Source organism: Somniosus microcephalus, chromosome 19 (assembly GCF_052327205.1).
Source record: "Somniosus microcephalus isolate GS21.2 chromosome 19, FLI_Smic_1.0, whole genome shotgun sequence".
In the NCBI taxonomy this organism is placed as follows: domain Eukaryota; kingdom Metazoa; phylum Chordata; class Chondrichthyes; order Squaliformes; family Somniosidae; genus Somniosus; species Somniosus microcephalus.
This window is the reverse complement of record NC_141005.1, coordinates 66,258,339-66,272,350: the sequence shown is the minus strand read 5'-3', so window position 1 is coordinate 66,272,350 and position 14,012 is coordinate 66,258,339. Positions and strand designations below refer to the sequence as shown.

At 47.8% G+C, this 14,012-nt stretch overlaps 1 protein-coding gene across 4 annotated transcripts in view; it reads right to left on the bottom strand.

The window, feature by feature from the left end:
* Nucleotides 1-14,012, bottom strand: part of LOC147104564 (peptidyl-prolyl cis-trans isomerase FKBP8-like) — a 49,997-nt gene that overhangs the window by 27,760 nt on the left and 8,225 nt on the right. For 3 of the 4 annotated variants that reach the window (XM_085961959.1, XM_085961960.1, XM_085961961.1), the window contains exons 5-6: nt 5,771-5,943; nt 4,824-4,901 (exon numbers count right to left, since the gene is read on the bottom strand). In XM_085961959.1, the coding sequence (XP_085818085.1) occupies nt 4,824-4,901; nt 5,771-5,943 (251 nt within the window). Of the gene's footprint in view, nt 1-4,757; nt 4,902-5,770; nt 5,944-14,012 lie in introns of all 4 variants that reach the window. The other variant, XM_085961962.1, reaches the window with a different exon arrangement.

Here is a 14,012-nt window from a genome sequence, read left to right as displayed (position 1 = left end):
CACATTAAATTCTTTTTTGAACATCTCCTGCTGATTTTCTGTCATTTTACCCATTAACAGATTTGCCCAGTTCAATGTGGACAGTCTGGGGTCGATTTTGTCGAACCTGTCGGGAAGAAGGCGGGACTTCCCCTTTCGGGTTTCTGACCCGCCTACTTCGACGTCCGGCCAATCTGCGTGATTTTCCCTTGATTGACCTTGTTGAGCCCGCCCAGCGGGCTCAGCAGGCCAATTAAGGGCCACCCGGCAACAGGTGACGTCACAGATTGAAATTTCATCCGTCAAGATTTCTGACAGATGAAATATCAGTGTTTTACAGCTGTTTGAAGCTGTCAAACACTTGCGCAGACTCAGTTAGAAATCTCAGCAGCACTAAAAGCTGAAGGCTGTCACTTTTGACAGATCGCAGCCGTTCAGCTTTCAGTTCCGGCTGAGTGCTGCACTCCCGACGGCTACAGGAAGAAAGGCTGTTAAGGTAAGTAAAGGTAAGTAAAAGTTCTTTACACACTTTAGACACACCAAACACACTTACCTTTACACTCATGCACCCATCACTCACCTGAGCGCTGACATCGCGACCCCTCCAACTCATTCAACCTGACGGTCCGCTGCTCTAACCTGGCGTGGTTTGGAGCCATCAGGAAACCCACACGAAACCCCTCAAAAAGGGGATTAGGCTAAAAACTGCCTGTTAACTACCTGTTAACAGGCAGTTGATTGGCACTAATCCCTTCCCGCCTGGTTTCGGCGGGTCCCAGTGCGGGGCAGGTACCCGCCGCCCCTGAAACTTACGTGGGGCAGGGTTTTGGGCGGGATGGTGTCGGGACCCCCAAAGTCTGGTTTTCCCCCCCCCCCCAACAAGCCTGAAACCCCGCCTGATGGCTCCCTGAAAATCTAGCCCTCTATGTCTTATCCCGTTGAAGTCAGCCTTACCTAAATCTAGAACCTCAGTAGCTGTTTCACGTTTCTCCCTTTCAAACACAGAGTGATCAATCTATGAAACATGCTCCCTCGGGAGACAGTGGAAGTAATTACTATTGATTTATTCAAATGCAAATTTGATAATTTCTTTCAGAAAATAACATTTTGGGATACAGTATATGAGTAATTTGAGACATATGAACTAAGTGTAGCATGTTTGGGAGGAACAGGTTACTTTGGATCTATGGTTCCCAAAGCTCTCCATCGCTGCGGTTTTCCTTGCATCATGTCTGGGTCTGTTGTAGACTAATTGATAGAGATTGATTGCTATGATTGGTCAACAATTCCATTATCATTGTATCATGTGACTACCAGGATGGTAGAAGGCAAACTAGATGGACCATGGTCTTTTTTCATTTAGCATTTCCAATGTTCCTTTGACTGGCTTTGACTTACTTTAACAAAGCTTAAAGATAATGAGCAGGGAGAGGTTCAAAGTCCTTTTAGAGACATTGGCCCAGAAATTAGGTTCGGGGGCTTGCCGCGTGTGCAAGCCCCCGATGTGCACTTACCCGGCGCGCTGACATTTCAATCCTGGCCCGCATTACATTTCCTGTCACTGGCCCGCTTCAGGTCCTGTGCGTGCGTGACCCAGCGGCGTACTTAGTGCGATGAGCCGGCTGGGATCACGTGAGCACTGGGCAACCAATGGGAGGTTGCAAAAGTTCATTCATGAGTTTGATAGTAAGAACTGTCAAACTCATGAAAACTCCTGGCCCCAAAACACGACTTAAACTTGAAAGAAAATTTAAAAAAACATCGCACTACTTAAATGAACTATAAATAACTGTAAAAAACTATTTTAAACAATAATTTTAAATTTTGAAAAAAATTATTATATAAAAAATCGGGGCTAAAAATACACTTACCTTACTGTAAAGTCTTCAAAAATAATGAACCTGTGGAAAAATTTTCTAATTTTACTTAATAGACCACTTACCTGTTAAAAGTAAGTACTTACGGCTGCTTTTTTCACGCGTAAAAACCGGAGTCTTTTCCCCACGGGCAACTCTTCAAAAAAAAGGGAAGTTCAGCGCGCACGCGCTACCTGAAACCTCGCACGCGTTCCGCCTCTTAACCCCTTGGGTCAGAGGAGAGGAAATGCCGGTTTTCCCCGCATGCGCTGTGCATGCTGAAAACCGGCAATTCCTCCGGGCCCACGCGTGAGTACCCCGTCCGTACTCACGCGTTGGGACAGGAATTACTGGCCCATTATCTGGAAATTCTGCAGAAGTTCTTCCGTACTCCCGCTAGATCTTCAGTGGGAGATCGGCAGAGCCCCCAGACAAATGAGACAAATGGTTTACTCCATTTCTCTGTCGGTTCTACTGATCTCCAGCTGGAATTACTGCAAGCGATTGGGAGAGCCCTCAGTGAATTTCAGAGCTACACTGATTATGTTCCCAACAGATCTTTGGGCTTTTTGAAGCAATGGCCTCCAGCAGTAACATGTGTGAAATAGAACAGGAGTGGTTGACTGGTAGTCATGCCAGCAGTAGCTCTGTGCCACCACGCTGCCCTGAACAAGTGGCCACAGGCACTGCCTCAGAAAGCATTGAGCCTCTAGCGACTGCAGCACAGGTCATCTCTGGCCCTGTGGCAGATACATCACAGTCAGCCAGACATGCAGGAGTGGGCCTTCTGAATTCCAGGCTATTGCCCATTGGCTAAGCCAACAACCCCATTGCGAGTCCCTCAGTACGTTGGCATAGGCCATATGAAAAAGCAATATCACAAAGCACAAAAAGCACCATAGAAAAACACACTAAACATCTCAAATTACATGCACTGTAATGTGATATGCACTCAAGCATCACAAACTCATTCACTAAATAAATTTACAGCCATTAGACTATATGTGTAGTCCGTCATTCTTTCAGTGTGCAGTTTGTTGTTGCAAAATACACCTAAAGTGTCCCGAGACAGGTGTTAGCCACAATTAAGCAAGTAAAGCATTCAGCAGTTCCATTTATGTATGTATATCATTAATAAAAAAACAAGTCCATCCATCTGTTGCTGAGCCCTAATTTCTGAGAACTGGTTGATTCAGTTGCTGCCGATATAGTCTCATTTTCTGGAGTCTGGTCCCTGCTAATCATGTGACCACTGACCTCATTGCTTCATGGTGCCTTTCATGTTGATTATTCCAATCTCCTTCTAAATGCCAGCCCTGACCTGTGACCTTCACCAAAATCTGCAACTTCGGGCTACACCAGGCCCCATTCTCTGACCTTGGGCCACTCCAGGTTAAACTTACTATGTTAACCTGAGCTGACGAACCCTATAAGATTTTTTGCAGATTAGACTTCAGCAAGACTTTAACAGAAAAACTTTTTGGGTATATTTCAGCATGGGAGCAAAACTGAGAGCTATGGAAGAATGGTTCCTTATCGCTTTCTAATGGTTTTAATCACACCTACATTTCAGTTAACCTTAGCCCAACGGAGAAATTATGGCCAATCAAGCACATGCTCATCAGGTGCAGAATCATAAGCCACTTTTATATTGGTGCTGTTTTAGTTCAGATTCTGGGAGACTATGATCCATTGTCAGCTCCTGACAATTATGGTGTTCATATACACAAATCCGTAAAGGGTGGTTGGGCAAGTTGATAACAAAGCATACAGGTTACTTAGGTTTATAAATAGAGGAATAGAATATAAAAGTAAGAGATCATGCTAGAACTTTATAAGTATTGTGGACAATTCTGGGCACCACACTTCAGGAAAGATGTGAAGGCCTTAGAAAGGCTACAGAGGGGGTTTACCAGGATGTTACCAGAGATGAGGGACTTCAGTTATGAGGGGAGGTTGGAAAAGTTAAGGCAGTTCTTGCAACAGAGAAGGTTAAGAGGTGACCTAATAGAGGTTTTCAAGATGATGAGAGGTTTTGATAGAATAAATAGGTAAAAAATATTGCCTCTGGTGAGTGGGTCAATAACTAGAGGTCATAGATTGAAAATCATTGGAAAAAGATCTAGAGGGGAGATGAGGAGAAATGTTTTCACTCGGAGAGTTGTCGGGATTGGGAACGCTCTATCTGAAAAAGTGGTGGAAACTGATTCCATAATTAATCTTAAAATGGAGTTGGACAAGTACTTGAGGATGAGGAACTTACAGGGTTACGTACAAAAGGCAGCGATGTGGGACTAAGCACGACTGCTCTTTCAAAGAGCCGGCACAGGCACGACAGGGTGAGTGGCCTCCTTCTGTGCTGTAAGTTTCTATGATTCTACTCTGTGATTCCGGGAGACTACAATCCATTGCCAGTTCTGGCCAATTACATACCGGATTCTAAGTACTAGCATCCATTGCCAGCTCCAGGCAATTATCCCCGAGGCAGTCTCCTAGACCCACAAAAAACTGGGTCTACCTTCTGCCACTGGGATAAGAGAACCATATTTAATAGTGTAAATGCTGGGAGCTGGCTGAAGGCTGGTAGTGAGTCAGAATTTGAACTAAAAGAGTGCCAGTATAAAAGCGGCTGTAGAGAACACATTCACCAGGGGCAGAGTGACTGAGACTACCCTCAGTGGGCGCAAAATCATAGACCAGTACATTCACAACAGGCAGAATGATAGAGAGTACAGTCACTAGGAAAAAAATCATAACATACACACAAGGGACAGAATCATAGAGAGCACACTCATGAGCAGCAGAATGTCAGAGAACATTCACCAAGAGCAGACCATACTGAGCAGGAGCAGACTCAAAGAAAGCAGGGATAATCAGAGACAACACAATTAAGAGCAGCAGATTCATAGACAGTCCAATTACCGTCTGGTAGCTGCATGAAGAGCACACTCATTCGGGCAGAGTTAGAGCAGCACTGAGATCAGTCACCTGATTTGCAGGCTCCACTTGTGAAGCTTTTCTAAGAAATTTGATTGAGAGGAAATACTTCTCTTGCAGTTCAAGCACCTGAAACAATTGGAACAAGATATTTAGAATCTGCACATTTCTACACAATTATTATACCAGCAGCATTTTACACAAAGAAAGTAATGAGGTTAAGTATAGATTGGGATTTCATGATGAGGAGCTGTGGATGTGGTTTATTGATGCCCTCTCAATTGAACAATAGCATCAACACTCACTGCCTGAACTGGAAGGTTATTCAATCACTTGGCTCTCTCATGAAAAATGGCTGCTTGAGTGAGGTACTGGGGCATAGCTGGTCCCCACAGAACTGGCCAGCATGGATCATTGGCCCCGAATTTCAACGGGTTTCTTCCAATCTCGGCAGATTCCCCGGAAAAACAGCCTAAGAGGATGTTTTAGCAGGTTATGCTGTTTCTCCAGTGGTTCCCCGATCTCTCTGCAGGAGAACCCCTGCAGGAAGTCGAGACGATTGCCTTTAGCACAGGAGTAGCAAGACGAGTAAACTGGAAATAAAATAAACGTCTGGTTATAGGTGTATGGCAGTAATTGTAATTTGGCTGTTGCGCATAAGATGCTTTTGTGTGAAGAATTGGCCACGGAGCTGCCAACTAAAACTACCTACCTAACTAACCACCACGCCTGTGTGAACGTTGTCAGCCACGTTCCCCTGCTTTAGCTCCAACATCTCCCTACATGTCGCCAACAGATCACACTGTTGCAATCAATGGTACATATGGTTAGTTTATTAGCACCAAACAGTAGCTACACCCAATTTGTAACCCTTACCCCTTAATATACTTTCGCAAAGAGTACATTTCAACCATGGCTATTAGAAGTCAAAGACAGAAACTTTTAATCAATGAGCAATCAGATTTGTATAACTAATTTAATATCAAGTACAGGCCTACCTTGCCCTTCCTGAACAAGGCCTTGCAGTGCTGAGGCTGAAGCTGCAAGACAATATCGCAGCAGGAAAACGCCTCCTCTAAGTTTCCCGTATTCAGGTGGCAGGCTGCGATATTACTGTAACATTTCACTTTCTCATCAAGAAGACTTTTCTCATCTTCATGATTGAGGACATCTGGAAAAATAATGTAGCAATAAATGACTGTGACAGCACAGCATGCTGGGACGTAGCCAGCAATCACACCAACCTGGACTAAATCCCATGACATAAGCTGGGATTGAAAACTCTTATATTAACCAGAACTGAAGGGTGGACCTTTGGCAATCGTCTAAACATCTTTGTGAACCTCTTGGCTCTTGCCCGTGATGGCCTGAAGGTTGGAGAACACAGGCTAATATTGGGCAGCTACTCAAATTACATCATTCATCTGCTCCTTTAGCTTTGGAAGTCCTCAATGTCGGCCAGCTACAAAAGGTAATGGAACATCCTTGCAAGTACCACAGGCAGGTGCTACATAAGAACATAAGAAGTAGGAGCAGGAGTAGGCCATACGGCCCCTCGGGCCTGCTCCACCATTCAATAGGATCATGGCTGATCCGAACCTAGACTCACGTCCACTTCCCTGCCTGCTCCCCGTAACCCCTAATTCCCTTATCAGCTAGGAAACTGTCTATCTCCGTTTTAAATTTATTTAATGTCGCAGCTTCCACAGCTCTCTGAGGTAGCAAATTCCATAGATTTACCACCCTCTGAGTGAAGAAGTTTCTCCTCATCTCAGTTTTGAAAGGGCAGCCCCTTATTCTAAGACTATGCCCCCTAGTTCTAGTCTCACCCATCAGTGGAAACATCCTCACCGCATCCACCCGATCAAGCCCCCTCACAGTCTTATATGTTTCGATAAGATCGCCTCTCATTCTTCTGAACTCCAATGAGTAGAGGCCCAACCTACTCAACCTTTCCTCATAAGTCAACACCCTCATCTCCGGAATCAACCGAGTGAACCTTCTCTGAACTGCCTCGAGAGCAAGTATATCTTTTCTTAAATATGGAAACCAAAACTGTACGCAGTATTCCAGGTGTGGCCTCACCAGTACCCTGTATAACTGAAGCAAGACTTCCCTGCTTTTATACTCCATCCCCCTTTCAATAAAAGCCAAGATTCCATTGGCCTTCCTGATCACCTGCTGTACCTGCATACTAACCTTCTGTGTTTCATGCACCAGGACCCCCAGATCCCTTTGTACTGTAGCACTTTGCAGTTTCTCTCCATTTAGATAATAGCTTGCTCTTTGATTTTTTTCTGCCAAAGTGCATAACCTCACACTTTCCAACATTATATTCCATCTGCCAAATTTCTGCCCACTCACTTAGCCTGTCTATGTCCTTTTGCAGGTTTATTATGTCCTCCTCACTCACTGCTTTCCCTCCCATCTTTGTATCGTCAGCAAACTTGGATACGTTGCACTCGGTCCCTTCCTCCAAATTGTTAATATAGATTGTAAAGAGTTGGGGTCCCAGCACTGACCCCTGCGGAACACCACTAGTCACTGATTGCCAACCCAAGAATGAACCATTTATCCCAACACTCTGTTTTCTGTTAGATAGCCAATCTTTCACCCATGCCAGTATATTACCCCCAATCCCGTGATGTTTTATCTTGTGCAGTAATCTTTTGTGTGGCACCTTGTTAAATGCCTTTTGGAAGTCCAAATACACCACATCCACTGGTTCCCCTTTATCCACCCTGTTTGTTACGTCCTCAAAGAATTCAAGCGAATTTGTCAAACATGACTTCCCCTTCATAAAACCATGCTGACTCTGTCCAATTAAATTATGCTTATCCAAATGTCCTGCTCCTGCTTCCTTAATAATGGACTCCAACATTTTACCAACCACAGATGTTAGGCCAACTGGTCTATAGTTTCCAGCCTTTTGTCTACTTCCCTTTTTAAATAAGGGCGTTACATTAGCAGTTTTCCAATCTGCTGGGACCTTTCCTGAATCCAGGGAGTTTTGGAAAATTACCACTAATGCATCCACAATTCCTACCGCTACTTCTCTCAAGACCCTAGGATGTAAGCCATCAGGTCCAGGGGATTTATCCGCCTTTAGTCCCATTATCTTACCGAGTACCACCTCCTTAGTGATTTTAATCGTGTTTAGCTCCTCCCCCCCCCCCATAGCCCCCTGTTTGTCCAGTGTTGGGATATTTTTAGTGTCCTCTACTGTAAAGACTGATACAAAATATTTGTTCAGCGTTTTTGCCATCTCCATGTTCCCCACCACTAATTTCCCAGTCTCGTTCTCTAAGAGACCAACTTTAGCCACCCTTTTTCTTTTTATATAACTGTTGAAACTCTTGCTATCTGTTTTTATATTTTTTGCTAGTTTACTTTCATAATCTATCTTCCCTTTCTTAATTAATCTTTTAGTTATTCTTTGCTGGCTTTTAAATGCTTCCCAATCTTCTATCCTCCCACTAGATTTGGCTACTTTATATGCCCTTGTTTTCAGTCAGATACTATCCTTTATTACTTTACTTAGCCACGGATGGCTGTCTTTTCTTTTACGCACCTTTTTCCTCAGTGGAATATATTTTTCTTGAAAGTTGTGAAATATCTCCTTGAATGTACACCACTGCTCATGTACCGTCTTACACTTTAATCTATTTTTCCAGTCCACTTTAGTCAACTCTGCTCTCATACCTTCATAGTCTCCTTTATTTAAGCTTAGTACACTGGTTTGAGATTCAACTCTCTCACCCTCCAACTGAATTTGGAATTCAACCGTGTTATGGTCACTCGTTCCAAGGGGATCCTTTACTAGGACATTTTTTATTAATCCTGTCTCATTACACAGGACCAGATCTAAAATTGCCTGCCCCCTGGTTGGTTCAGTAACATACTGCTCAAGGAACCCGTCCCTAATGCACTCTATGAACTCTTCCTCAAGGCTGCCCTGCCCAATTTGATTTGTCCAGTCAATATGAAACTTAAAATCCCCCATGATTATAGCTGTTCCCTTATTACAAGCCCCAACTATTTCCTGATTTATACTCCGACCAACAGAGTTGCAACTGTTAGGAGGCCTATAGACTACGCCCACGAGTGACTTTTTCCCCTTATTATTCCTTAACTCCACCCAAACTGTTTCACTATCCTGATCCTTTGACCCAATATAATTTCTCACTATTGCAGTGATTCCATCCTTTATTAACATAGCCACCCCACCGCCCTTTCCTTCCTGTCTGTCCTTCCTAATTGTCAAATACCCCTGGATGTTTAGTTCCAAGTCATGGTCACCTTGCAGCCATGTTTCTGTAATGGCCACCAGATCATACCCATGTGTAGTTATTTGTACTGTCAACTCGTCTATTTTGTTACGAATGCTGCGTGCATTCAGATAAAGAACTTTTAAATACATTTTGTGACAATTTATTCCTGCTTTTACCCCCTTTACTACTTTACCTTTATCTTTATACATTCTGTCCCTTCCTGACATGCTCTGGTTTTTAATTCCCTGATGCGCTATCAATTACTCATAAAAGACTGAGAGTTAAGAGAGTAACTAAAGGCTTTTATTAACAAAAGAATGAAGGTCTGCCTCGAGTGGTCGACCGGTCCAGAAATACAAAGGGCTGGGGAGCAGTCACCTTTATACTAGGACTTGTGGGAGGAGTCAGCCGAGGCATGTCCAGGCATGTACACAGTGGAATACAAACAGTGGTTTACCACATTCACCCCTTGTTTAAAATTGAGTCCGGCGGGGTGAAGTGTATTAAAAGTTAGTGTATTGGAGTCTCTCCGGAGGTCTTGTCTGCCGCTGTGATCGGTGTGGCGACGGCAGGGGTAGTGGAGCTTCCGGCGTCGAGTCCTGCGTGGGCTGTGGCACAGGCGTGTCGTCCTCGTAGATGTCGAGCGGGTCGCGGGGCCCAGGCCTGCCGTCTGCTGGGGCTGGATATCGGATCGTGGGGGGGGGTGGTAGTGAGTAGTGGGTTACTACGGCCCCCGAGGGTGCAAGGTCTCTTATGGAGACTGTGTCCTCCCGCCCGTCCGGGTATGCAATGTAAGCATACTGGGGGTTGGCGTGGAGGAGGTCGACCCTCTCGACCAGGGGGTCCGTTTTATGGGTCCTCACGTGCCTTCTCAGTAGGACCGGCCCTGGGGACGTCAGCCATGGCGGTAGCGATGTCCCCGATGTGGACTTCCTTGGGAAGACAAACATTTTCTCATGAGGGGTGGCATTAGTGGCAGTGCAGAGCAGTGACCGAATAGAGTGGAGCGCATCGGGGAGCACATCCTGCCAGCGGGAGGTTGGAAGGCCCCTAGGCTTTAAGGCTAGCAGGGCGGCCTTCCAAACTGTCGCATTTTCTCTTTCCACCTGTCCATTCCCCCGGGGGTTGTAACTGGTGGTCCTGCTTGTCCCTAGTTAGCAGGTACTGACGGAGTTCGTCGCTCATAAACGATGAGCCCCGGTCGCTATGGATATAGCTGGGGAAACCGAACAGGGTGAAGAGGTCGTTCAGACATTTAATGACCGTGGCACTGGTCATGTCCGGGCAGGGGATGGCGAACGAGAAACGGGAGTACTCATCAATAATATTGAGGAAGTACACATTGCGGTCGGAGGAGGGGAGAGGCCCTTTAAAATCAACGCTCAGGCGCTCGAAGGGGCGAGTGGCTTTTATCAGGTGGGCCCTGTCTGGCCTATAAAAGTGCGGTTTGCACTCAGCGCAGACTTGGCAGTTCCTGGTCATGGTCCTGACCTCCTCAATAGAGTAAGGCAGGTTGCGGGCCTTGATGAAGTGGAAGAACCTGGTGACCCCCGGGTGGCAGAGGTCATTGTGGAGGGCCCGCAGTCTATCGATCTGCGCGCTGGCGCAGGTGCCACGCGATAGCGCATCCGGGGGTTCATTGAGCTTCCCGGGCCGGTACAAGATCTCGTAATTGTAGGTGGAAAGTTCGATTCTCCACCTCAAGATCTTGTCATTTTTGATTTTGCCCCTCTGCTTGTTGTTAAACATGAAAGCAACTGAACGTTGGTCAGTGAGCAGGGTAAATCGTTTTCCAGCCAGGTAGTGCCTCCAATGACGCACAGCCTCCACAATCGCCTGGGCCTCCTTCTCAACAGTGGAGTGTCTGGTCTCCGGGCCTTGGAGGGTTCGTGAAAAGAAGGCCACGGGTCTCCCCGCCTGATTGAGGGTAGCGGCCAGGGCAAAGTCAGACGCGTCGCTTTCCACCTGGAAGGGGATGGATTCGTCCACTGCGTGCATGGTGGCTTTGGCAATGTCTTCCTTGATACGGTGGAAGGCTAAGCGGGCCTCTGCCGTCAAGGGAAAAGAGGTGGACTTGATCAGCGGATGGGCCTTGTCCGCATAGTAGGGGACCCACTGGGCATAATAGGAGAAAAACCCTAGGCACCTCTTCAGGGCCTTGAGGCAGTGGGGCAGTGGGAGTTCCATAAGGGGACGCATCCGGTCGGGGTCGGGGCCGATGACTCCGTGTTCCACAACACAGCCAAGGATGGCGAGGCGGTTTGTGCGGAATATGCACTTCTCCTTGTTATATGTCAGGTTCAGGAGTTGGGCGGTGCGGAGGAATTTTTCGAGGTTTGCGTCATGGTCCTGCAAGTCACGGCCGCAGATGGTCACATTGTCCAGATATGGGAAAGTGGCCTGCAACGCATTTTGATCTACCATCCGGTCCATCTCCCTTTGGAAGACGGAGACCCCGTTGGTGACGCCAAAGGGAACCCTAAGGAAGTGGTAGAGGCGGCCGTTTGCCTCAAAGGCAGTATACTGGCGGTCCTCAGGGCGGATAGGGAGCTGGTGGTACGCTGATTTCAGGTCAATGGTCGAGAAGACGCAGTACTGCGCGATCTGGTTGACCATATCAGCTATGCGGGGGAGTGGGTAGGCGTCCAGCAGGGTGTAGCGATTTATTGTCTGGCTGTAGTCGATGACCAGGTGCTGCTTCTCGCCGGTCTTAACGACCACAACCTGGGCTCGCCAGGGGCTGGTGCTGCCCTCAATAATCCCTTCCTTCAGGAGCCGCTCCACTTCGGTTTTAATGAAAACCCTGTCCCCGGCACTGTATCGCCTGCTCTTTGTGGCAATGGGCTTACAGTCGGGGGTGAGGTTAGCAAACAGTGGGGGGGGGGGTGACTCTGAGTGTGGAGAGGTTGCACCTGGTGCGCGGCGGGCAATTTGGGAGCTGCTGGCTGCGGACTGTGAGTGGGGGTAGGGGTCCACCGTACGCCATTGTAACACTTTTAAGGTGGCACTAAAAATCTAACCCCAGCAGGACGGCAGCGCAGAGGTCGGGCAGGACCAGAAGTTTAAAATGATCATACACGGTCCCGTCTACTACGAGTGTCACTACGCAGTAGCTGCCGATGTCCGCCGACTGGGACTCGGAGGCCATAGAAATCCGCTGGTGCGCAGGCAGGACTGGAAGAGAGCAACGCCGCACCGTGTCGGGGTGGATGAAGCTCTCCGTGCTCCCAGAGTCAAAAAGGCAGATTGTATCGTGGCCATTTACCTTAATGTCCATTGTGGAACTGGCCAGCTGGTGCGGTCTCGCTTGGTCCAGTGTAACGGATGCCAGCGTAGGGGTCGGTGTGTCGCTGCGGGTATCAGATGAGGCGGTGTTGGGGGCCTGCTGCGTTCCGGCTGTCGTCCAAGATGGCGGCGTCTATGATCCCCATGTGGCTGGAGGCGTCCAAAATGGCTGCTGTACCGGTGGTTCGCACATGGCCGGGGAGGCCCAAGATGGCGGCCCGCATGGCCCACACGCGGCGCTGCTGGGGTTCGGGGTGGCTTTGGCCCTGCAGACGTTAGCGTAGTGTCCCTTCTTCCCGCAGCCCGAGCAGATCGCGTTTTTCGCCGGGCAGCGCGCTCTGGGGTGTTTTGCCTGGCCACAGAAGTAGCATTTCTGGCCTTGGGGCACTGCTGTCTGGCCTTGGGACACTGCTGCGGTAGTTGGGCCGTTGCTGGGGTGTGGCTGGGGTGGCACGGCGCTATGAGGCGGTCCTACCGTGTCCCAGGCTGTCATTCCCCGCGGCGTCCACGGTGCAGAGGAGTAGGCATCCATGCCCCGGTAGGCTGCATCCAATGATAGTGCGAGTTCAGAGGCCTTGTTGAGGTCGAGGTCACTCTGCTCCAACAGTCGCTGTCGGGTGTAATTGGATCTGTGGCCTGCTACAAAAGCGTCCCGGATAAGTTCCTCTGTGTACACGGCGGCCTTTACATCCTTACAACCACAGGCCCGGCCAAGCACAGACAGTGCCTGAAGGTATTCCACGGTCGATTCCCCAGGTTGTTGTTTACGACTCCCCAGAAGGTGCCTGGCGTACACTTCGTTCACTGGGCGCGTGTACTGGTCCTTGAGGAGCTTGATAGCGTCCGCGTACGAGGTCGCGTCTTGGATGACCGAGTACACTCGGTGGTTCACTTTGGAGGTCAGGACATCCAGTTTGTCCTCGTCCGATTTGATTGCTGCGGAGGCGGTCAGGAATTTTTCGAAACACTTAAGCCAGTGAGTAAACTTGGTGGATGAGTCCGCCTCCCGATGATCTAAGTCCAGGCATGCTGGTATGAGGATCTTCTCCATTATAAAAATTTTGTTAATAAAATTGATGCGCTATCAATTACTCATAAAAGACTGAGAGTTAAGAGAGTAACTAAAGGCTTTTATTAACAAAAGAATGAAGGTCTGCCTCGAGTGGTCGACCGGTCCAGAAATACAAAGGGCTGGGGAGCAGTCACCTTTATACTAGGACTTGTGGGAGGAGTCAGCCGAGGCATGTCCAGGCATGTACACAGTGGAATACAAACAGTGGTTTACCACATTCCCCCACTGCTACCTTGCTCTATTGCCTTCTCCGCTGACATTTTTATTTTTTGCTCTCTTGAAACCTCCCCCCCCCCACTAATTAGTTTAAAGCCCTCTCTACAGCCCTAGTTATTCGATTCGCCAGGATTCTAGTCCCAGCACTGGCCAAGTGAAGTCCGTCCCAACGGAACAGCTCTCTCCTGTCCCAGTACTGATGCCAGTGTCCCAAGAAGCAAAACCCATTTCTCCCACACCAGTCTTTGAGCCACGCATTTAACTCTCTGATTTTATTTACCCTAGCCAAATTTGCTCGTGGCTCAGGTAGTAATCCAGAGATTATTACCCTAGTGGTTCTGTTTTTTAATTTGGCCCCTAGCTGCTCATACTCCCTCAGCAGAACCTCTTTCCTTG